The sequence below is a fragment of the Elgaria multicarinata genome, chromosome 3 (genome assembly GCF_023053635.1).
Source record: "Elgaria multicarinata webbii isolate HBS135686 ecotype San Diego chromosome 3, rElgMul1.1.pri, whole genome shotgun sequence".
Lineage (NCBI taxonomy): Eukaryota > Metazoa > Chordata > Lepidosauria > Squamata > Anguidae > Elgaria > Elgaria multicarinata.
Genome location: NC_086173.1, coordinates 158,497,846 through 158,519,893, shown reverse-complemented (window position 1 = coordinate 158,519,893; position 22,048 = coordinate 158,497,846). Strand labels below are relative to the sequence as shown.

At 44.7% G+C, this 22,048-nt stretch overlaps 2 protein-coding genes across 2 annotated transcripts; one reads left to right on the top strand and one right to left on the bottom strand.

Annotated features, from left to right (window-relative positions):
* The first annotated feature begins 4,514 nt into the window (after nt 1-4,514).
* On the top strand, nt 4,515-6,389 carry LOC134395637 (gastrula zinc finger protein XlCGF26.1-like). The gene has a single exon (XM_063121794.1). It carries the CDS (start codon nt 4,515-4,517, stop codon nt 6,387-6,389), a length of 1,875 nt encoding a protein of 624 aa, XP_062977864.1.
* Nucleotides 6,390-7,204: 815 nt separating this feature from the next.
* LOC134395636 (zinc finger and SCAN domain-containing protein 20-like) lies at nt 7,205-20,235 on the bottom strand. Its single transcript, XM_063121793.1, has 5 exons — nt 19,504-20,235; nt 18,978-19,067; nt 17,446-17,572; nt 16,137-16,883; nt 7,205-7,209 (listed from the first exon to the last, which is right to left on the bottom strand). Exons 1-5 carry the CDS (start codon nt 20,233-20,235, stop codon nt 7,205-7,207), a joined length of 1,701 nt encoding a protein of 566 aa, XP_062977863.1.
* Between the last annotated feature and the right edge of the window lie 1,813 nt (nt 20,236-22,048).

Here is a 22,048-nt window from a genome sequence, read left to right as displayed (position 1 = left end):
GACCCAAAGTCATCCAGTGGGTTTCCATGGCCGAGTGGGGACTAGAACCCGGATCTCCTGACTCTCAGTCTGACACTGTAGCCACTACACCACACTGGCTCAGCCAGCCAGCAATCTCACCAGTCTCACAAATGAACTAAATGCCAGTTTATTATTTCCCCCCCCCAAGTCTCACAAAACAATTATTTATTTATTTATTTATTTAAGGATTTTTATGCCGCCATTCAGCCAAAAAAGGCTCTCCCGGCGGCTTACAAAAGTATTTCTTGACAGTCCCTGCCCACAGGCTTACAATCTAAAAGACATGACACAAAAGGAAAGGGGATTGGGAGGGAGGAGGAGGAGGAGGAGGGGGGGGAAAGGAAAGGAAATTCAGGCACTACAATCTTAGTTGCAAAGTTCAGCAGTTACAGTTGACAGCAGGAGTGGGGTGGCCTTAAGGCTGCAATCCTACATGGACACTTGTTTGGGAGTAAGACTTGCTCTGGAGTAGACAAACCTAACATTGAACTTGAAATTGACCTGCCTCAGACCCCACATCTTATATTAGGGTGACCATATGAAAAGGAGGACAGGGCTCTTGTATCTTTAACAGTTGCATAGAGAAGGGAATTTCAGCAGGTGTCGTTTGTATATATGGAGAACCTGGTGAAATTCCCTCTTCATCACCACAGTAAAAGCTGCAGGTGATCCTGCCCTCTTTTAAATCTGGTCATTCTAGTATAGCTGCTGCAGCTTTAACTGTGGTGATGAAGAGGGAATTTCACCAGGTTCTCCATATATATAAATGACACCTGCTGAAATTCCCTTTTCTATACAACTGTTAAAGATACAAGAGCCCTGTCATCCTTTCCAGATGGTCACTTTATACTATGTGGCCTTCAGCAATCTCTCAGCCTCAGTCAAATTTCACCTCAGCCAAAATGGTTATATTAATACCATCCTACATGGCAGGGTTCTTGTGATTATTGAGATAACTTATTTGATATACTGTGAAAACTGGTGACCTGGGTAGGGTGACCATATGAAAAGGAGGACAGGACTCCTGTATCTTTAACAATTGCATAGAGAAGGGAATTTCAGCAGGTGTTGTTTGTATATATGGAGAACCTGGTGAAATTCCCTCTTCATCACCACAGTTCCTCCCTCACTGGTGGCCTCTACAGTGACAATTGGTAGCAGGAGGGAGGGGGCTCTCAGCTGGAGCTGGACCCAGGCACGGTGGAGAGGTGCCTGGCTGCTGCTTCCTCCCTCACTGGTGGCCTCTACAGTGACAATTGGTAGCAGGAGGGAGGGGGCTCTCAGCTGGACCTGGACCCAGGCACGGTGGAGAGGTGCCTGGCTGCTGCTTCCTCCCTCACTGGTGGCCTCTACAGTGACAATTGGTAGCAGGAGGGAGGGGGCTCTCAGCTGGACCTGGACCCAGGCACGGTGGAGAGGTGCCTGGCTGCTGCTTCCTCCCTCACTGGTGGCCTCTACAGTGACAATTGGTAGCAGGAGGGAGGGGGCTCTCAGCTGGACCTGGACCCAGGCACGGTGGAGAGGTGCCTGGCTGCTGCTTCCTCCATCACTGGTGGCCTCTGCAGAGACAGTTGGTAGCAGGAGGGAGGGGGCTCTCAGCTGGAGCTGGACCCAGGCACGGTGGAGAGGTGCCTGGCTGCTGCTTCCTCCATCACTGGTGGCCTCTGCAGAGACAATTATAAGCTACACCAACAAATTAATTGCATACCAATCTCCCTCCCCACCCCCATTTAAATAATTTACATACCCTGATTGTACTGGGCTCGTCCATCTCAAAGGGAATGTTGAAATTATTATTATTATTATTATTATTATTATTATTATTATTATTATTATTTATTACATTTATATACCGCCCATAGCCGAAGCTTTCTGGGCGGTTTACAAATTATGTGCTTGTGAAGGCAATCGGTAGGTACATAGATCTATGAACTAAAAAATCATAGAAAACCTTGATCATAGTTTAGGTCTGACCTCTGAGATGCTATCCATTCACAGCTGGCTCTACCTGCAGGGATTCAAAGCGATGTTCAGAGCTGCTGTTCTTAGTAGTCCAGACGAGTCAGACGCTTCAGGATGTGATGGTTCCTGCCAGTCCACAAGTAACCAGGAAACTCACAAACACATATTTATTTATTTTTATTTATTTATTTTATTTCTATACCGCCCAATAGCCGAAGCTCTCTAGGCGGTTCACAAAAATTAAAACCGTAAAGTATAAAACAGTATAAAAACACAGTGTAAAAGTGCAATATGAAAGCACAGCCAGGATAAAACCGACTACAGAGTTACCTATTATTAGAGAAAGGCAGAGCAGTCCTAAGTGGTGTTGGGGAGGAGCACAGTGGTAGATCTTCAGCTTCATAAGGACATCAGAAGGGCCTGCTGGATCAGACCAAGGGTCCGTCTAGGCCTGCACTCTGCTCACACAGTGGCCGACCAGCCATCAGCTAGGGATGAACAAGCAGGACATGGTGCAACAGCACCCTCCCGCCCATGTTCCCCAGCAACTGGTGCACACAGGCTTATTGCTTCGAATACTGGAGATAGCACACAACCATCAGGGCTAGGAGCCATGGATAGCCTTTGCCTCCAGGAACTTATCCAACCCCCATCCAGACTGGTGGCCATCCCCACATCCTGTGGCAGTGAGTTCCATAACTTAACTCTGCGCTGTGTGAAGAGGTACTTCCTTTTATCTGTCCTGGATTTCCCACCAATCAGTTTCATGGGATAATGACCCCTTTGGGTTCTAGTATTTTGAGAGAGGGAGAAAAATGTCTCCCTGTCCACATTCTCCACACCAGGCATAATTTTGTACACCTCTATCATGTCTCCCCTCAGCCTCCTTTTCTCCAAGCTAAACAATCCCACCTGATGTAACCTTCCCTCGTAGGGGAGATGCTCCAGCCCCTTCATCATTTTAGTTGCCCTTTTCTGCACTTTTTCCAGCTCTATAATATCCTTTTTTAGGTGCGGTGACCAGAACTGTAGACAGTATTCTAAGTGTGGTCGTACCATAGATTTTTATAAGGGCAATACGATACTGGCCGTTTTATTCTCAATTCCTTTTCTTATAATTCCTTGTCATTTAAAACCTTTGCCAGCCAGGGAAGATAGAAAGTGGTGGGTGATAAATTCTCAGGGCTCCCCAGCTTGCTGGATCTTATCGTTTTAATTTCCTCCACCTCATTCATTGAAAGCAATGAGAGCTAGATAGCCACTGTGTTAACGGAGCTCTGGACTAGATGGACCCTTGGTCTGATCCAGCAGGGCTCTTCTGCTGTTCCCACCCAAGAGTCCCACACATGCCTGTTTATCTGCTTTGGGGGTTTCCCAACCCAGTAGAGCAGATTTGGGGGGTGGGCTGTAGGGGGATGTGGCATTCAGTGTGCCACCGGCATCTGTTCTTCTGACCAAAAGACACCTTTGGAGATGTTCGAGTCTTCTATATTTTTCATATGCCTGACAAGTCTGTGAAGGATTTTGCTGATATTGATCCTGGCTGCTGCCACTAGCCCGTATTTGCAATTAATATTTTAAGTTAGTTTACCCAAAACGCTGTGCTTGATGTTATAAAATTGAAAAGTAACAGCCCTAGATGTAAGGAGGAAGTTGAAAGGATTATAGAAACAGAACCTGGCTACAGTATCTGGACAGGGATAACCTAGCTTCAGTTGTCCATACTTTGGTAACTTCCAAATTAGATTACTGCAATGCCCTCTACATGGGGCAGCCTTTGAAGAGGGTCTGGAAGCTGCAGCTTGTGCAAAATGCGGCGGTCAGATTGATAGCTGGAACAGGGAGGTTTGAGCATATAACACCGATTCTGGCCCGCTTGCATTGGCTGCCTATATGTTTCCGAGCCCAATTCAAGGTGCTGGTCTTAACCTATAAAGCCCTACATGTTTTGGGACTGCAATACCTGATGGAACGCCTCTCCCGACATGAACCTACCCGTACACTGCGCTCAACATCTAAGGTCCTCCTCCAAGTGCCTACTCCGAGGGAAGCTCGGAGGATGGCACCAAGGGAGAGGGCCTTCTCAGTGGTGGCCCCCAGACTGTGGAATGATCTCCCCGATGAGGCTTGCCTGGCACCAATGTTGTTATCTTTTCGGCACCAGGTCAAGACTTTTCTCTTCTCCCAGGCATTTTAACAGCATTTAACAACGTTAAGTTTGTTTTTAATGGACCCCAGAATTGTTGTTTTTAAATGGATACTGTTGTTTTTATACTGTTTTTATGTTTTTTTAATTTTTGTATACTTTTAATGTTTACTATTTTTAATTGTTGTAAACCGCCCAGGGAGCTTCGGCTGTGGGGTGGTATATAAATGTAAATAAATAAATAAATACAGTAGAGAGAGAAATGCCTTCAAAGGAACAGTCAGGCAAACGGAGGTTGTAGGCTTGTTGAAAAGAGATCACCAAAGAATGGAGGGAAATTCTTTACTTTATACCTACAGGTGACAAGGAGGGAAGTCGGGTCAAGATGGAGAATTCTCAGTTTGGAGGAAATGAGCCGCAGGACACGTCCAGCACCATCCCAGGGATAAGCCAGGTGAACGTACTGGAGATAGCTGAGATGCAAGAGGAAGGATACAAGGAAGGACCGGAGAAGCAGACAGTGAAGAGAGAGGATGAATGTGATGAGCTCACGGAAGTTATTACAGCTGCGATCAGCCCGCCTTCCAGAGCACACGCAAGGGGTCACATGCCCGTGTTCTCCAAGTACGGTAGAAGACATCGCTACAAGTTTGAACTTGATTTGATAAATGCCGGGGAGGACTGCGATGAAACTTGTATGTCCGAGGAAAATTTACAGCAAAACTCATGCTCTGATCAATCTCAGAGAACAATAAGAGGAGGGAGTAAACCTGAATTTCCGGAGAATGACGAAGAGGGTAATTGGAATCCAGGGTTTCAAAGTGAAGAGAGACAGTTTGAATGTTCCCATTGTAGCAAATGCTTCAGTCAAAGAGAACAGTTGATCGATCATCAACAACTTCAGTGTGGGACACTCTTCACTTCCAGACAAGGATTAGTGAGACACCAGGAAACTCAAACTGAATTGAAACGATACGAATGTTCTCAGTGTGGGAGGTGCTTCGGGGTGAAAGACTCATTGAAGAGACATCAGAGAACCCATACTGGCGAGAAACCCTTCAAATGTTCCCACTGTGGGAGATGCTTCGGTCAGGTGAGTAATTTGTATAGACATCGAAGAATTCACACCGGAGAGAAACCATTCAAATGTTCTGAGTGCGGAAAATGCTACAGCGATGGAAGAGCATTGAAGAAACATCAGAATATTCATATTGTGAGAAAAGCTTCTGTCAGAGGATTCATTTCTGAGAATGACAAAGAGGTTAATTGGAATCTAGGGTTTCAAAGTGAAGGGAGACCATATGAATGTTCCCATTGTAGCAAATGCTTCAGTCAAAGTGAACAGTTGATCAATCATCAGCAACTTCAGTGTGGGACACTCTTCACTTCCAGACAAGGATTAGTGAGACACCAGGAAATTCATACTGGATCGAAACAATACAAATGTTCTCAGTGTGGGAGGTGCTTCAGGGAGAGAGACACATTGAAGAGACATCAGAGAACTCATACTGGTGAGAAACCCTTCAAATGTTCCCACTGTGGGAGATGCTTCAGTCAGGTGAGTAATTTGCATAGACATCGAAGAATTCACACCGGAGAGAAACCATTCAAATGTTCTGAGTGCGGAAAATGCTACAGAGATGGAGGAGTATTGAAGAAACATCAGGATATTCATATTGTGAGAAAAGCTTCTGTCAGAGGATGCATTTCTGAGAATGACAAAGAAGTTAATTGGAATCGAGGGTTTCAAAGTGAAGGGAGACCATATGAATGTTCCCATTGTAGCAAATGCTTCAGTCAAAGAGAACAGTTGATCGATCATCAGCAACTTCAGTGTGGGACATTCTTCACTTCCAGACAAGGATTAGCGAGACACCAGGAAACTCAAACTGAATCGAAACCATATGAATGTTCTCAGTGTGGGGCGGGCTTCAGTGAGAGAGACACATTGAAGAAACATCAGAGAACTCATATTGGTGAGAAACCCTTCAAATGTTCCCACTGTGGGAGATGCTTCAGTCATGTGAGTAATTTGTATAGACATCGAAGAATTCACACCGGAGAGAAACCATTCAAATGTTCTGAGTGCGGAAAATGCTACAGAGAGAGAAGAACATTGAAGAAACATCAGAATATTCATATTGTGAGAAAAGCTTCTGTCAGAGGATGCATTTCTGAGAATGACAAAGAGGGTAATTGGGATCAAGGGTTCACACAAGGGATCAGTGTGGGAGGTGCTTCAGCGATAGGAGCACGTTGAAGAGACATCTGAGAATTCATACTGAAGAGAAACCGTTCAAATGTTCCCATTGTGGGAGAGGCTTCAGTCAGGAGCCTAATTTGAAGAGACACCTTAGAATTCATACTGGAGAGTAATCATTCAAATGTGGAAAATGCTTTAGTGAGAGAAGAACATTGAAGAAACATCAGAACATTCATAGTAATGTTCTCAGTGAGAAAAAAACTTCAGTCAGAGAGTGCATGTGAGGGATCATGAGAGAATGCAAGTAGAAGAGGAACCACTCAGTTGCCTTTTTTGACAGATTTGTTTATAAGACATCAGTGAATTTGCAGGGGGGAAAGACGTTATCAGGGTTCTTTGTGGGAGCTTTTGTTCTGAAAGATGCAGTGATTTCTCTTCACACAGAATCTCCAGTAATATTCCAGGCGGGAGCGGATAATTTCCACCATCAACCATACCTAAATGCGCTTATGAAAATGCAGATAGCAATGACTGGATATTAGTGTAGCCAAAGATGAGAGAATAATTGCAACTATATTGATTATGTGAGAATGTCATCATAAGCAACTTTCAGCTGGAGTTTTTCCTACCTACAGCAACGGGAAATAGGTGTTAGCCTCACACTTCTCCCTGTCTTTATTTTGGAGACAATTCTGCAGAAAATTTAATGCTTCCTTTCTGTTTTACAGATAATAATAATAAACATGTTGAATGAGATCTCTCTATCATAGAGAGAATTTGAAAGAAAATCAGTGTGTCTGTGATTCTACTTTGTGGGGAGGGGAAGGGAGTTAAAATGCTGCCGGATCTCTGCAACTATGAAATTCTTGGTTTCACTCTAAGGAGAGAGATGAACAAGGTGTCAAAAGCAGCAAAGAAATCTGCTCTGCAGACCAAGAGTCCACAGCTCTTGGTTTATTTCTTTGGTTCTCATTCTGGAGCCATCATAAAATGTCACCATGCATGTAAAATGTTATGGAATGAGAACAGCAAGAAGAAGAAAAGAGAGGGGAAAAGCATTTTGAAGATAGGGGGGATATCAGGTTTCCTTCCTTCAGAGGCGGGCAGAGATTTGCTGCCTCTAAAGAAACCCTTTAATAGTTCTTTCCTTTTCTGTCCTCTGAAAAGAATTTCAGTTTGTTTAACTCTGTTGGCTTGCAATATCCCTGGCTGTCATTTTTGTCTCCCTAGCGAAGGCATTGTTCAAGGAAGAAAAACACTGAGGTATTTCTTTCTCCTTCCCATTGTGTGGAGAGCAAAAAACTGCAGTGTTTATGGGTGGCATTCTAAAAACAGCCACCTTTTCCCTGCTGCCCAGAAGATGGCTGATCAGATGGGAAAAGTGGGTGAGCTCAGGAGCCCACAGAGAGAGCAGCCAAGGACCACCTGCAGGCTCTGGGTTGCCCACCTTCATTCACAAGACACGCTAACCCATCATGGGTGACTACCTATCATGGGTTAGCATGTTGTGTGAACCCAGACCATTTTTTCCAAGCAAGCCACCATTATTGTCATTATTATTAATAATAGTAATAGTAATATATTTATTTCTTACCTGCCTCTCCCTTTGGATTGAGGTGGGGAACAACATTAGAACAACAATGCAATATAAATCAAATACATAATATTTTATCTCTTCTCGATCCTCCCAGAGTGCAGGACACGGAATAACGGGCTCAAGTTAAAGGAAGCCAGATTCCGGCTGGACATCAGGAAAAACTTCCTGACTGTTAGAGCAGTACGACAATGGGACCAGTTACCTAGGGAGGTTGTGGGCTCTCCCACATTAGAGGCATTCAAGAGGCAGCTGGACAAGCATCTGTCAGGCATGCTTTAGGGTGGATTCCTGCATTGAGCAGGGGGTTGGACTCGATGGCCTTGTAGGCCCCTTCCAACTCTGCGATTCTTTGATTCTATTAAAAGAGCATATAAAACCAATACAATATCAAAATAAGACAACTTAAAATTCTTGGTTTAAAATTCATCTGGGTAGGCCTGGTGGAAGGGACTAGTCTTTATGACTGTCTTAAACTCAGAGTTAAGTTGACGAATCTCCTCTGGCAGGCTATTCCACAGTCTGGGGGCGGCAGAAGAGAAGGTCCTCTGGGTAACAGTTGTCAGCCTAATTTTGGCTGACTGAAGAAAGTTCTCCCCATAGGGCCTGAGAGTGCAGGGTGGATTCTATGGGAGAAGGCGATGCCACAGGTAACCTGGACCCAAACTGTGTAGGGCTTTAAAGGTAATAATCAACACTTTGTATTTTGCCTGGAAACTAATTGGCAGCCAGTGAAGAGATTTTAAAACTGATGTGATATGATCGCCCCTAGGTGTACCAGTGACCAACCTGGCTGTCATTTTTTGAACTAGCTAAAGTTTCGGGGCTAGGCACACAGGTAGCCCAATGTAGAGCACATTGCAGAAGTCAAGCCTCGAAGTTACCAGTGCGTGCACTACCATCTTTAGGTCTTCCGACTCAAGGAAGGGGCGCAACTGGCGCAACAGCCAAAGCTATTAGTAGGCCCTGGGATAAGCTGTAGCCTGTTCTGGGGGTTCTTTTACCCATGTAGGGGTGGCGTGTTGTCTGAAGCCAGACATGCCAACTCTTCAGGGATATATGGCATTGAGCACAGCCACTATCGCTCTTTGCGGTTGTGGTCACGCCGCTTCCGGTGCCCTTTTCCTCTTGCCAGTGACAGCCCCTCTGATGGTGCCCAAGTGGTATTTTGGAGGGGCTGTCATTGGCTCCCAGCAAGTCCCCCCTCCCTGCTCTAATTGTAACCCCGGTCGTGGTCCAAGCCTTTCAAAAGAACATTACTTTCCCATCTTGGTAAAAACGGGGCTGTGAAATTTCATAGAATCATAGAATAGCAGAGTTGGAAGGGACCTACAAGGCCATTGAGTCCAACCCCCTGCTCACCCTAAAGCATCCCTGAGAGATGGTTGTCCAGCTGCCTCTTGAAGGCCTCTAGTGTGGGAGAGCCCACCACCTCCCTAGGTAGCTGATTCCATTGTCGTACTGCTCTAACAGGAAGTTTTTCCTGATGTCCAGCCGGAATCTGGCTTCCTGTCGCTTGAGCCCATTATTCCATGTCCTGCACTCTGGGAGGATCGAAAAGAGATCCTGGCCCTCCTCTGTGTGATAACCTTTTAAGTATTTGAAGAGTGCTATCATGTCCCCCCGCAATCTTCACTTCTTCTGGCTAAACATGCCCAGTTCTTTCAGTCTCTCCTCCTAGGGCTTTGTTTCTAGACCTCTGATCATCCTGGTTGCCCTCCTCTGAACACACTCCAGCTTGTCTGCGTCCTTCTTGAATTGTGGAGCCCAGAACTGGAAGATGAGGCCTAACCAGGGCCGAATAGAGAGGAACCAGTACCTCACGTGATTTGGAAGCTATACTTCTATTAATGCAGCCCAAAATAGCATTGGCCTTTCTTGCAGCCATATCACACTGTTGGCTCATATTCAGCCTGCGATCTACAACAATTCCAAGACCCTTCTCGTTTGTAGTATTGCTGAGCCAAGTATCCCCCATCTTGTAACTGCATTTGGTTTCTATTTCCTAGATGTAGAACTTGGCATTTATCCCTATTGAATTTCATTCTGTTGTTTTCAGCCCAGCACTCCAGCCTATCAAGATCACTTTGAAGTTTGTTTCTGTCTTCCAGGGTATTAGCTATCCCACCCATTTTGTGTCATCTGCAAATTTGATCAGCGTTCCCTGCACCTCCTCGTCCAAATCATTAATAAAAATGTTGAAGAGCACTGGGCCCAGGAGTGGTACCCCACTTGTTGCCTCTCCCCAGTTTGAGAAAGTTCCATTGATAAGCACTCTTTGAGTCCGATTCTGTAGCCAACTGTGAATCCACCTAATAGTTGTTCCATCTAGCCCACTTTTAGCTAGTTTGTTAATCAGAATGTCTCGTGGTACTTTCTGTGCTGAAATCAAGATATATGACGTCCACAGCATTCCCACAGTCCACAAGGGAGGTTACCTGATCAATTCCCCTTGTGTTTTCCTGGACCCGGTTTATGTGTGGAAATGGTCCCTTTTAAAAAACGCACCAAAAACCCTCAACCCATTTCTTGCAGCGTTAACTGCCTCAGACGCACCTGATCCGTGCATGGGATGAAAGCTCTTCTGCCACAACAGATCTGTAAGTGGGCACAAAGGATTCTCTGGCATCGTTTTTCCTTAGGGTTGGCTGTGTGCGTGTAAGGATTGAGCCATCCATTAGGGAGCAGGGACACGGTGCTTCATCTGTGAAACCACGTCAACGAAAGGAGAAGCACGAAGCTGAAATCAAGGTGTACATTTGCCTGTTTAGAGGATAGCTGCACCTCACACACACCCCTCATTCCGCTGTCCCCCTTTCAGCTACCAGTAGTCGAGCTGGGAAGGTGTTCGGCAGGGCTTTATTTATATCCTTCTTCCCTGCTTCCTGGACAGAGCCTCTTCAGCGGAGCTGAGAGGGAGAGAAAGCACCACAAGCTGAGTGTCACACCGGCCTCTTAATTGTTTCTGGTATGATGGGGGACCTTCATCAAGCATTAGCGTTGCTGTGGCAAGGACACTACGTAGCCGCACACCAGCAGCTGGACCCTGGGGTGGCCTTAAGGCTGCAATCCTACATGGACACTTGTTTGGGAGTAAGACTTGCTCTGGAGTAGACAGACCTAACATTGCACTTGAAATTGACCTGCCTCAGACCCCACATGTTATATTAGGGTGACCATATGAAAAGGAGGACAGGGCTCCTGTATCTTTAACAGTTGCATAGAGAAGGGAATTTCAGCAGGTGTCGTTTGTATATATGGAGAACCTGGTGAAATTCCCTCTTCATCACCACAGTAAAAGCTGCAGGTGATCCTGCCCTCTTTTAAATCTGGTCATTCTAGTATAGCTGCTGCAGCTTTAACTGTGGTGATGAAGAGGGAATTTCACCAGGTTCTCCATATATATAAATGACACCTGCTGAAATTCCCTTTTCTATACAACTGTTAAAGATACAAGAGCCCTGTCATCCTTTCCAGATGGTCCCTTTATACTATGTGGCCTTCAGCAATCTCTCAGCCTCAGTCAAATTTCACCTCAGCCAAAATGGTTATATTAATACCATCCTACATGGCAGGGTTCTTGTGATTATTGAGATAACTTATTTGATATACTGTGAAAACTGGTGACCTGGGTAGGGTGACCATATGAAAAGGAGGACAGGGCTCCTGTATCTTTAACAATTGCATAGAGAAGGGAATTTCAGCAGGTGTCGTTTGTATATATGGAGAACCTGGTGAAATTCCCTCTTCATCACCACAGTTAAAGCTGCAGGAGCTATGCTAGAGTGACCAGATTTAAGAGGGCAGGGCACCTGCAGCTTTGGCTGCTGTGATGAAGGAATTTCACCAGGTTCTCCATATATACAAATGACACCTGCTGAAATTCCATTTTCAATACAACTGTTAAAGATACAGGAGCCCTGCCCTCCTTTTCATATGGCCCACCTAGTTATATGGTGGCCCTCACATTGGTGTTGGATGGCAGGGTTGATGGCCACCAATGTGGATGGCTTTATGAGGGGGTTGGATAAATTCCTGGAGGTGGCAGTGATCAATGGCTACTAGCCTGGATGGCTATGTGCTACCTCCAGTATCCGAGGCAGTAAGCCTGTGTATACTTAGTTGCTGGGGAACATGGGCAGGAGGGTTCTATTGCATCCATGTTCTGGTTGTGGTATCCTGGTCGACAAATGGTTGGTCACTATGTAAACAGAATGCTGGACTAGATGGACCCTTGGCCTGATCCAGCAAGGCTCATCTTATGTTCTTGAGCAGTGTCCGCTGACTCTCCCCCACTCCATCCTGTGCAAAGCTTATTGATAATGGCTGACAAGTAATAGTGGAAATATCCTGACAGGGAAATCTGAAAATACCTCATTAAAACCCCTTGTCTGTTGTGGAAAAGTGCCCAAGCACCCAAAAATACTCTGATTCCTTTCCCCCCTCCCCTCCTCGTTTTTGAATTTGGGGACACAGAAAGCCTCTTGGCCACCTGCTCATGGCTGTCCTGATCTCTTTGCTCCTTATCTGACATGGTCATGTGTTGTTTTTTCCTCCAACACCTTTGCTTTGCGTTTAGGAACCAGGACATGAAGGCGCATCGCTTCATTGTTTATCACCTAAGTCCCCTGGCTGGGCATTTTGGAAAGGTCAGGTTATACTCTGGACTCTCAGTTTCTCCTTCGGGTGCTTATCAAAGAACAGGATGCAACATTTTGTACTGGTCATACACTGCCAAAATATGGCATTGTTTATAAAGAATGGTTTTCTGTTTATGGAACATGTATGGGACTTGTGATCAGTCACGGGAAGGAGGAGGGAAAAGTATGATTTCATCAGTGCAACTTCGAAAGTATAAAAGTATGCTGATGTGGATGATGGGGAGAGTTCAGCCTTCGGCTTGTTGGAGGTGAGCTTTTCTCCTAGGTGGGTAGTAAAATAAAGCTTCTGCATCTGGACTGGTCTGGAGTCATTCCTTCCCTACTGAGTTTGGGGAAATTTCCTTAACAATCCTATAAATCTAATCCTATAATCCTAATTTCCCTAACAATCCCATAATCTAATCTCATCTCCTTTTCAATCTACAATATGAGGATAAGAGTAGACTACTTGATAGGGTCATCGTCAGCCTCTTTTAGCCTTCCTTCCTGCACCTACAGCATGGAGCTAATAATACTGGACAGTGTCTGATGTGGTCTTTCAGGGGGAGTGCACACCCATCCAATACCAGCTGAAATCTCTCTATCGAGATCAGCAGATTTTCCCACCCCAAAATACAGACATCATCTTATTGGGATTAAGTAGGGTGACCATACGAAAAGACAGGGCTCCTGTATCTTTAACAGTTGTACTGATAAGGGAATTTCAGCTGGTGTCATTTGTATATATGGAGAACCTGGTGAAATTCCCTCTTCATCACAGCAGTTAAAGCTGCAGGAGCTATACTAGAGTGACCAAGAGGGCAGGGCACCTGCAGTTTTAACTGTTGTGATGAAGAGGGAATTTCACCAGGTTCTCCATATATACAAATGACACCTGCTGAAATTACCTTTTTAATACAACTGTTAAAGTTACAGGAGCCCTGTCCTCCTGTTGATATGGTCTCCCTAGCAGATAGCCATCAGGACAAGTAGCCATTGAAAGCCAACTGCTCCATGAATTTGTTTAAGTCCCTTTTAAAGCCATCCAAAATGAGGGCCATCTTGTGGAAGTGAATTCCAGAGTTTAACTCTGTGCTGTGTGAAGAAGTCCTTCCTTTCATTTGTCCTGAATTGCTCACCAATCAGCTTTTTGGGATGCCCCCCAGTTCTAGTATTATAAAGATAATATACATAGTATTATAAAAATAAGTAGGATTGGTCTTTAAGGTACCAGTAGGCCTCTAGAATCAAGACCCTCACTCAGGCCAAAGTCCTAAGGCAGTCAGCGGAGGCTGGTGATTCCAATGCCAGTGGGGCGGTGAATCTGCTCCGGGTTTCACTCTGAACCAACCAGAGCTCTAAAGAAGCTATCCAGGAGCCCTTTGGATAGCTCCTTTAGAGTTCTGATGGAAAGCTGGAGCGGATCCATACACTCCACTGCCATCACAGCCACCAGCCTCCACTGAATGGAGTAAAGCCCTGTCCATGCATCCAAGAGAATGTGTGATAGTTTAAAATGTGTCTTGGAATGGGGCCGCACACTCTTTGTGCGCCCGGGAACCCCAAAAAGGCAGGGGCTGCAATCACACAGAGAGTTGTATTTACATTCGAGTTGTATTTACATTCAACTGCTAATTAGTTCAGATGCTACCATGTATAAATAGACATAAATATACGGTGTGTGCTTGACCATCTTCTGAGGGTAAAATCAGGAATGCTAGAATGTCAGAGAAGAAATAAACTCACCAGGTCCACTCACTGACAGTCAAGTGCTTGATGGCATGTTATTTCGTATGTATGATGTAAATGCTGTATTAAATCTACTTCTAATGTTTTCACAAAGCCAGAATTGAAGCAAATGGTCAGTGTTATGCAGAGAGAGATGCCTGAGGAAGAGAAGGAGGGATTGAACTATTGATCTCAATCGAAGTTCATCCAAAGAAGGAGCTAAGAAAATAAGGCCTGAAGCCTTGATATTCCTGCTCTGTATGTAGGCCTCTGTATGGAGTTTAGTTCTTTCAAGTGAACTGCATGATGGGATTGGAATAATGTAAGTGCCTGAATGTGCTTTAATGCTAAAACAGAGATATCAACCAGGAAAAGCTTGACTGGGATTTCTGACTGTTAAGACTTCTTGATATATAAGGAGGACTGACCATGCAGTCCAATCTGATATTGCTGGAAAAGTCATGGACCATCTGTTGATAAGGTATAATGAAGAAGTTTTCTTTCACCTACCTTTTTTTGCTTTAGAACTTTGCTAACTGCTAATTATCATTTTAACTCCCTCAAGTTCCCTCCAGCTGGAATCACATGGACACATTCATGTCCTTTCACACTCTTTTTATGAGACAGATTTCATTCAAAAGAATCATTAAAAGGATGCAGACAAGCTGGAGCGTGTTCAGAGGAGGGCAACCAGGATGATCAGGGGTCTGGAAACAAAGCCCTATGAAGAGAGACTGAAAGAACTGGGCATGTTTAGCCTGGAGAAGAGAAGATTGAGGGGAGGCATGATAGCACTCTTCAAATACTTAAAAGGTTGTCACACAGTGGAGGGCCAGGATCTCTTCTCGATCCTCCCAGAGTGCAGGACACGGAACAACGGGCTCAAGTTAAAGGAAGCCAGATTCCAGCTGGACATCAGGAAAAACCTCCTGACTGTTAGAGCAGTACAACAATGGAATCAGTTACCTAGGGAGGTTGTGGGCTCTCCCACACTAGAGGCATTCAAGAGGCAGCTGGACAAGCATCTGTCAAGGATGCTTTAGGGTGGATTCCTGCATTGAGCAGAGGGTTGGACTCAATGGTCTTGTAGGCCCCTTCCAACTCTGCTATTCTATGATTTGGGTTTGTAAATCCTTTCTGCATTAGGATGGAACACATAAACAATTCATTTGTAATAATTATCTCTTTCAAAAATCCAATATTCAATCAATTCATCCAACCATTAGAAGCTTCTTTTAACCAATTACATTCCTATGTATATTTTGTTAAAGCTTAGGTTGCTCATTAACTTTCACAAAGTTAATTCATTTGTAAGTATTTCCTCTTCTTCGGTTACTCTAATTCCTCAACTCAAGCATTTCCCACACTGAAAACATTGGTATGGTTTGTCTCCAGTATGAGTTCTCTGATGTCTCTTCAAAATGCCTCGCGCACTGAAGCTTTTCCCACACTCAGGGCATTTGTACGGTTTCTCTCCAGTATGAGTTCTGTAATGAATCTTCAACTTGGTGTTCTCGCTGAAGCACCTCCCACACTGAGAACATTTGTATGGTTTCTCTCCAGTATGAATTCTCTGATGGATCTTCAAAATGCCTGCCTGAGTGAAGCTTTTCCCACACTCAGGACATTTGTACGGTTTCTCTCCAGAATGAATTCTCTGATGTCTTTTCAATATGTCTCCCCCTCTGAAGCACCTCCCACACTGAGAACATTTGTATGGTTTCTCTCCAGTATGAGTTCTCTGATGGACCTTCAAATTGCCTGCCTGAGTGAAGCTTTTCCCACACTCAGGACATTTGTACGGTTTCTCTCCAGAATGAATTCTCTGGTGTCTTCTCAAACTGCCTCTATCATTGAAGCACTTCCCACACTCAGAGCATTCGTATGGTTTCAATATAGTATCAATTTTCTCGTGTCTAGTGAAGATTTGCTCAGGCTGGGGGTCTTCACGCCTCCTCCCTCCAGTATGAAGCTGCTCATGAGTCATCAATTCTTCTCTCAGGTCGAAGCATTTGCTACAATGAGAACATTCATATGGTCTCCCCAGACTTTCAATTTCTTGATTAAGCTTTAGTAACTTTGTATAAATCAAGTTCTGTACACAGTCAGTAGAGATTTGAGATTTCTCTTCTGGGTGGTTAATCTGAAGTCGATTCAAATTACCCTTGTTGCCATTCTCAGAAAATTCAGATTTACACCTTCCTTTAATTGTTCGTTGACACTGATCAAAGCGTGGATTTTGGTGGAGATTTTCATCTGTCATGGGGCGTTCGTCCTGATCCTCCCCGGCATCTATCATATCATGTTGTAACTTGTAGCGATATCTTCTACCGTACTTGGAGAACATGGGCATGTTGGAAGGTGGGCGAATCACAGCTGTAAGATCTTCCGTGACTTTATGACATGTATTGTCTCTTCCCTCTGCCTCCGTCTCCTGTCCCTTACTGGACTTGCATCCTTCTTTGTGCATCTCAGCTGTCTCCAGCACATTCGCTTGGTCCATCTGTGATGCTTTCCCAGACATACCGTGTGGCTCATTTCCTCCATACTGACAATCCTCCATCTTGACCTTACTTCCCTTCCTGTCGCCTATAGAAATGGAAAAAGAAATGGTGCTCATTCTTCCAAGCTCTTTTCAACACAACTGCAGCGTCCATTTGCCTGACTGTTCCTTCTATGGCATCAGGCAAATATTAGATAAAATCATTTAAAATACTAATTACAAATAAAGACTGGTGACATTATGTTCTCAGTGAAGGAAGCCAGGACCAATGCAGTATTGTGAGGCCTGTGAGAAATACTAAGAAAACTGTACCCAATGGTACCCCTCTGTCAGTGGAAGAGATACCACTGGCAGACGGAATTTCCCTTCATCCTACGGCACATCACCCACTTCTGCTCTACACGCTTGGGAGACCCCTAATGCCAATTCCCAGGCTTGCATTGGAGCCACCTCTGATTAAAATCCGATTTAGGTTTTGTGTTTCCCCCCGGATATATATGTATTTGGAATTCGAACGAGGACCACGCTTTAAGACAATCGACACTTTGGAACTTCTCTTTCTATCCACTCTTCTTAGTTCTTAAAATGACAAATGGCCTCAGTTATTCTTTCCTGCCTTGACAGGACTTGAGCAAAAGAGCTCCTTACCTAAAGGCTCCACGTTCCCCCCGTCCTCCTGCAGGACTTGACAGACTGTGGTCTGTTGGGCTGGCTGGGGCAAATCTGGGCTGACGATCTGCAAACACAGGTGACTTCCACGGCCATCCGTCTCTTCCTGCAGGGGCAAAAATAGGCAGAAGGAAGGACACTATGGCAAAACCCCAAACTATTAATTCCACAAACATCAGTCCATGGATATACATTCCGTGAAATGAATTAATGGAGAAAACTGCCCCATGCCACCCGAACATTTACAATTATTGTTTTAGAGACAGTTCTGGATCCAAGAGCACCCCCAAACAACGAACCCAATCCTTTAGGGGGAGTGAAACCTCAATCCGTCTTGTCTGGATCGAGTCTCATTTATTGGCCTTCATCCAGTCCATTACTGGGCTCAGGCACTGATTCAGAACAGCCACTGCCTCACCTGGGTTTGATGAAAAGGAGACGTAGAGCTGGGTGTCATCCGCATATATTCAGTAAAACTAATTAATGGAGAAAACTGCCCCATCCCACCCAAACATTTATAATTATTATTTTAGATATAAACTTGAAAAAAGAAGTGGCTGGCTGTAGCATTTCATTTCTGCGTCTGGCCACAACCCCACTGATACTTGGGAGATCAGGGCTTTGCAGGCCTTCTCCAAGCTGCCTAGAAATGAGAACATCCCATTGGCGAAGTTCCTCAAACCACATGGACATCCATTTTAGCATCCGTGGGACCCTGAATCACCAGAATGTCACCTACCTCTTTCACACCAGTTTGGTCCATTTCTTGTTCTTCAGGAAGAAGTGAAGAATTTGAAAAGCTGGGGAATTGGCTTCTGCTGCCTGGGAAGGACAGAAGGAGGATTTTACTAAGAGAAGCAGCCCCTTCTTTCCTTTGTGCTTAGGATAGCCGGGATTATTATTTTACTGATAATAAAACTGACCATCCAAAGCATTGAAATGCCAAGTGGTAGAAAATAGTTTTAAAAGCCCACCTAAAATTAAACATTGGAAGAGCCAATCTAATCTCCCTAAGGAGGAAGTTCCTTTAAGTGTTGCAGACATGAGGGGATTTTGGCACAGACAGCCTGTAATTCAGCAGTAGGAAAAAGATGCCTCTGCTGAAATTCCCTTTTCCTTGCAACTGCTGAAGGCTCAGGAGTCCTGCCTCCCTTTTCGCCTCCTCATCATACTGGATGAAATCTCTCTCGGTGCTCCTTGCTCAGCCTTCTTTACATACTGTTGTTTTTATATTTTTGATGGTTTTAAATGTTGTATACTTTTTTAATGTTCCCTGTTTTTAACTTTTGTAAACTGCCAGAGAGCTTTGGCTATGGGGCGGTATATAAATTTAATTAATAAATAAAATAAATAAACAGCTGCTTCCATTGTACAATGTCTGTGCAGCTAAGTTGTTCTAGTGAACTCCCTTTTCATGTAGCAGCTCAGCTCTCGCACAATGTTTTGCAATAATCTTGCTTAGGAGCTGGTCCTCCTTTTTAATCTGATCAGTCTAAGCTTCGCACAAATACCAATGTAGCATCACCGTTTTGCTCAGGTTCTTTGTAGATCTGTCCCTTCACAGGATCTGAGGGTTCTTCAAACTCCTCCTTCAGCGGCCCCTGAAACAGGCAGGATGATTCTACTCAGAACAGAGGGCAAGAAACATTTTCTGCTCATCTGGATAAAAATGGTTTATCTGTGTTTTAATTCATTGAATATAGTATTTGCTGCTTCAAAACATCCTGCGCTAAGGCAGGATATATCTAAACTCAATAAAATATTAGTAATTTCAACAACAACAGGCATCATGTAAAAGTAGGTATTTTATTTGGCAATACACTATAAGGGGAAAACTTTCTGCAATTGTAGAACTTTTGAAAACAATGAAAAGGCTCTGATTTAGATTGGCACTCAGTGTCCAAAGTTAAGGTTGTCCTTAGCCAGGTTTTATCAGTTCTACCCATATTTATCTTAGTAACTGCAGGTTATTTCAGCAACTTTATCCACATAGTATTTCCTTTCTGAGACTCTAGGAATAAAATATTGATTCCTAACCTGCAGGGTAGCTGTCACAGCCTCTTTCTGGTTCGTGAGGAAGTCCTCGGCCAGGGCCACAGCCTGGGAGCAGGTGTCCGGCCCTCCTGCCCGGATCCAGCCCTGGAGGTCCACTGGCAGGCTGGCCAGGAACTGCTCCAGGATCAGCAGCTCCAGGATCTGCTCCTTGCTGTGTCTCTCCGGCTTCAGCCACTGCCGGCAAAGCTCCTGGACTTGGCTGTGAATCCTTCGGGGGTCTCTGACTTCCTGGCAGCAGAATTGCCTGAAGTGCTGGCGCTGCACCTCCATCCTCAGGGCTTCCCCTCGCAAGATGGCCGCTTTCACTTTCCCATAGTCCTCCTGATCTCTGGCTTCCAGGCTTTGGAAGGCCTCTTCTGCTTCCTCGCTCAGTGCTGGCAGGAGCCGGACCGCCCACTCTCCTCTAGGCCACCGGAAGGCCTTGGCCACTTGCTCAAAGGAGGCCAGGAAGGACTTGGCATCATCCCATGGCACCATCTCTGACATCCCTGGGCTTCCCCATGTTGTGTGAAGGGGCTGCAGTGTCCTCAGGAACTCCTGCCATTGGGCATCCCAGCGCTCTTGAATCCCCCTGGATGGTTCCCCTTTGCCCTCTTGTGATGGGTCCCATCCTGATCGCTCTGTCGCATATTCCGGCTGAACTGGACTGGAGGCTTCTCCTGCTCTGAGTGGTCCTTCTTCTAGTTCTGGGCCTGCAGGTTTTCTCCCCTTCATCGCTTTCTCTCCCAGCTCTGCCCTCTCAAATCTAGAGTTAAGAGTATTTCCAAATTAGACATTTTTAGTGGAATATCTTAGACAGAACCAAGATTTAACAGTTTAAAGAACTAATTTTGAAATACAGGGGAAATTCCTATCCATTGTTTATAAAGTATTTAATAATAAAATAAAGGATGTCACCGAACCAGAGCAAATGAAAGAGTTCATAGAGAAAAGAATATTTGGAACAAAAGTCACACATTCACTCCAAACAATATGGTGCTTTAAGAACCTAACATGATGGTAATTATTCAAACAATAACACACATGTTTTTTTCCAGAGTTTCTCATGTGCGGGTCAAAGTGAGATAGATAGACAGGCAAAATTACTATAAACTATGGTGGGAAATATTCTGTGGGTGAAAGGTTCTGGACAAAAATCAAATTTGTAATAAAAGAGCTGGTGAGATATAAGATTCCCTTTGAACCAGTTCAGAGTGCTTTAAATATTTTATCAATAATCTTTCAAGAATTCTGCCAATTAGGATGGAACACCCATTTTGCAGATGAAGGACTGACACTCAAAGGTTACTGAAGGGCATCTAATCAACAACTTGGTTTCTGCCAAATGTCTATGCTGGTGGGGGTAATGGAAGCTGTAGTCCAACACAGTTTAGAAAACTAAAAACAGTGAGAAAGGGTTTGCTACATGGAGCAATGTTTGTAGATGATGTCAGGCAGCTTCCTGTTCATGTGTAAAGAGACTGCTTCTTCTAATTTTTATATTAGATGTAACAAGGCATTATGTCTTCACCTCCACCCTGCAAGGTAGGACAGGCTGCAAGACACATTTTGTCCAAAAGCAGTGCCTCAGCTAGCCGAAAAATCCCTTTCACGTGCCCTCAGGAGAAGTCAGACTCATGGGTACTGTACAATATAAGGAGGAGGAATGCATCCCGTTCCACAACTTTCTTTAAACTCTTTAACAACCTAGTGAGCAGGTTTGCCAAGCAGCCCACATCACGGGTAGGTCAGAGTCCAGGCTAGGCCAGAGAATCAAATCAACTTCAACACATTTTTAAAGTACCAAGCAGAGAGAAGCTGCTCAAAAAACAATAAAGGCTCATCAAAGTAGCTCACCATAACTTCCTGCCTGGCATTTCTTCTCATTTTTGTGTTAAATCTGACAAAACCTTAAATCTGACAAATCTATCTACACTTCCTCCCTGCAAGGTAGGACAGGCTGCAAGACGCATTTTGTCTCTGCTCCCCAAAAGTAGCGCTTCAACCATCCCTGTGCCTTTCCAATATCCCTTCAGATGCCCAGGGAAGGTCAGGCTCGGGGTTATTATCTAGAGGGAGAAGGATGGGCCCCATTTCAGAACTTCCTTTAACCTCTTTAACAGCCTAAGGAGCAGGTTTGCCAGGCAGCCCAGCGCACGGAGAGGCCGGAATCCAGGCGAAACTAGAGAGCCAAATCAACTCCAACCTATTTCTTGAACAATCAAGACGAGAGAAGTTGCTCAAAATATAAAAATGAAAATCAAACTAGCTGACGATAACTTGCCGACTAGAGCCTGAAGAGTTACTCACCTGCGCGTCTTACACCGGGGTGTCCTCTTGGGCCTCGACTCTTTGCCCACAAAAGAAAGACACAAAAGTCCTCCTAGCAGATCGAGCGGCTCCCAGGGAGGGCAATTCAAACTGACCAATCAAGATCCTTGGGGGATGTGATCCTCCCAAGTAAGCTCTACTTCACTTCTTTTGCATCATCTGATTTATGGGGGAGGGAAATTGAAGCTGGAGAGTCAGCCTGGAAGGCAAAGAGATG

Bases quoted from the DNA above. Each gene is read 5' to 3' on its own strand.
- LOC134395637 (XM_063121794.1), top strand. From the start codon at position 4,515: ATGGAGAATTCTCAGTTTGGAGGAAATGAGCCGCAGGACACGTCCAGC.
- LOC134395636 (XM_063121793.1), bottom strand. From the start codon at position 20,235: ATGAAGGGGAGAAAACCTGCAGGCCCAGAACTAGAAGAAGGACCACTC. The intron at 17,573-18,977 runs GTATTTGTGCGA...TTGCCCCTGCAG, and splicing joins AAAACGGTGATGCTACATTG to GAAGAGACGGATGGCCGTGG. The intron at 16,884-17,445 runs GTAAGGAGCTCT...CCATTTCTATAG, and splicing joins GGGGAACGTGGAGCCTTTAG to GCGACAGGAAGGGAAGTAAG.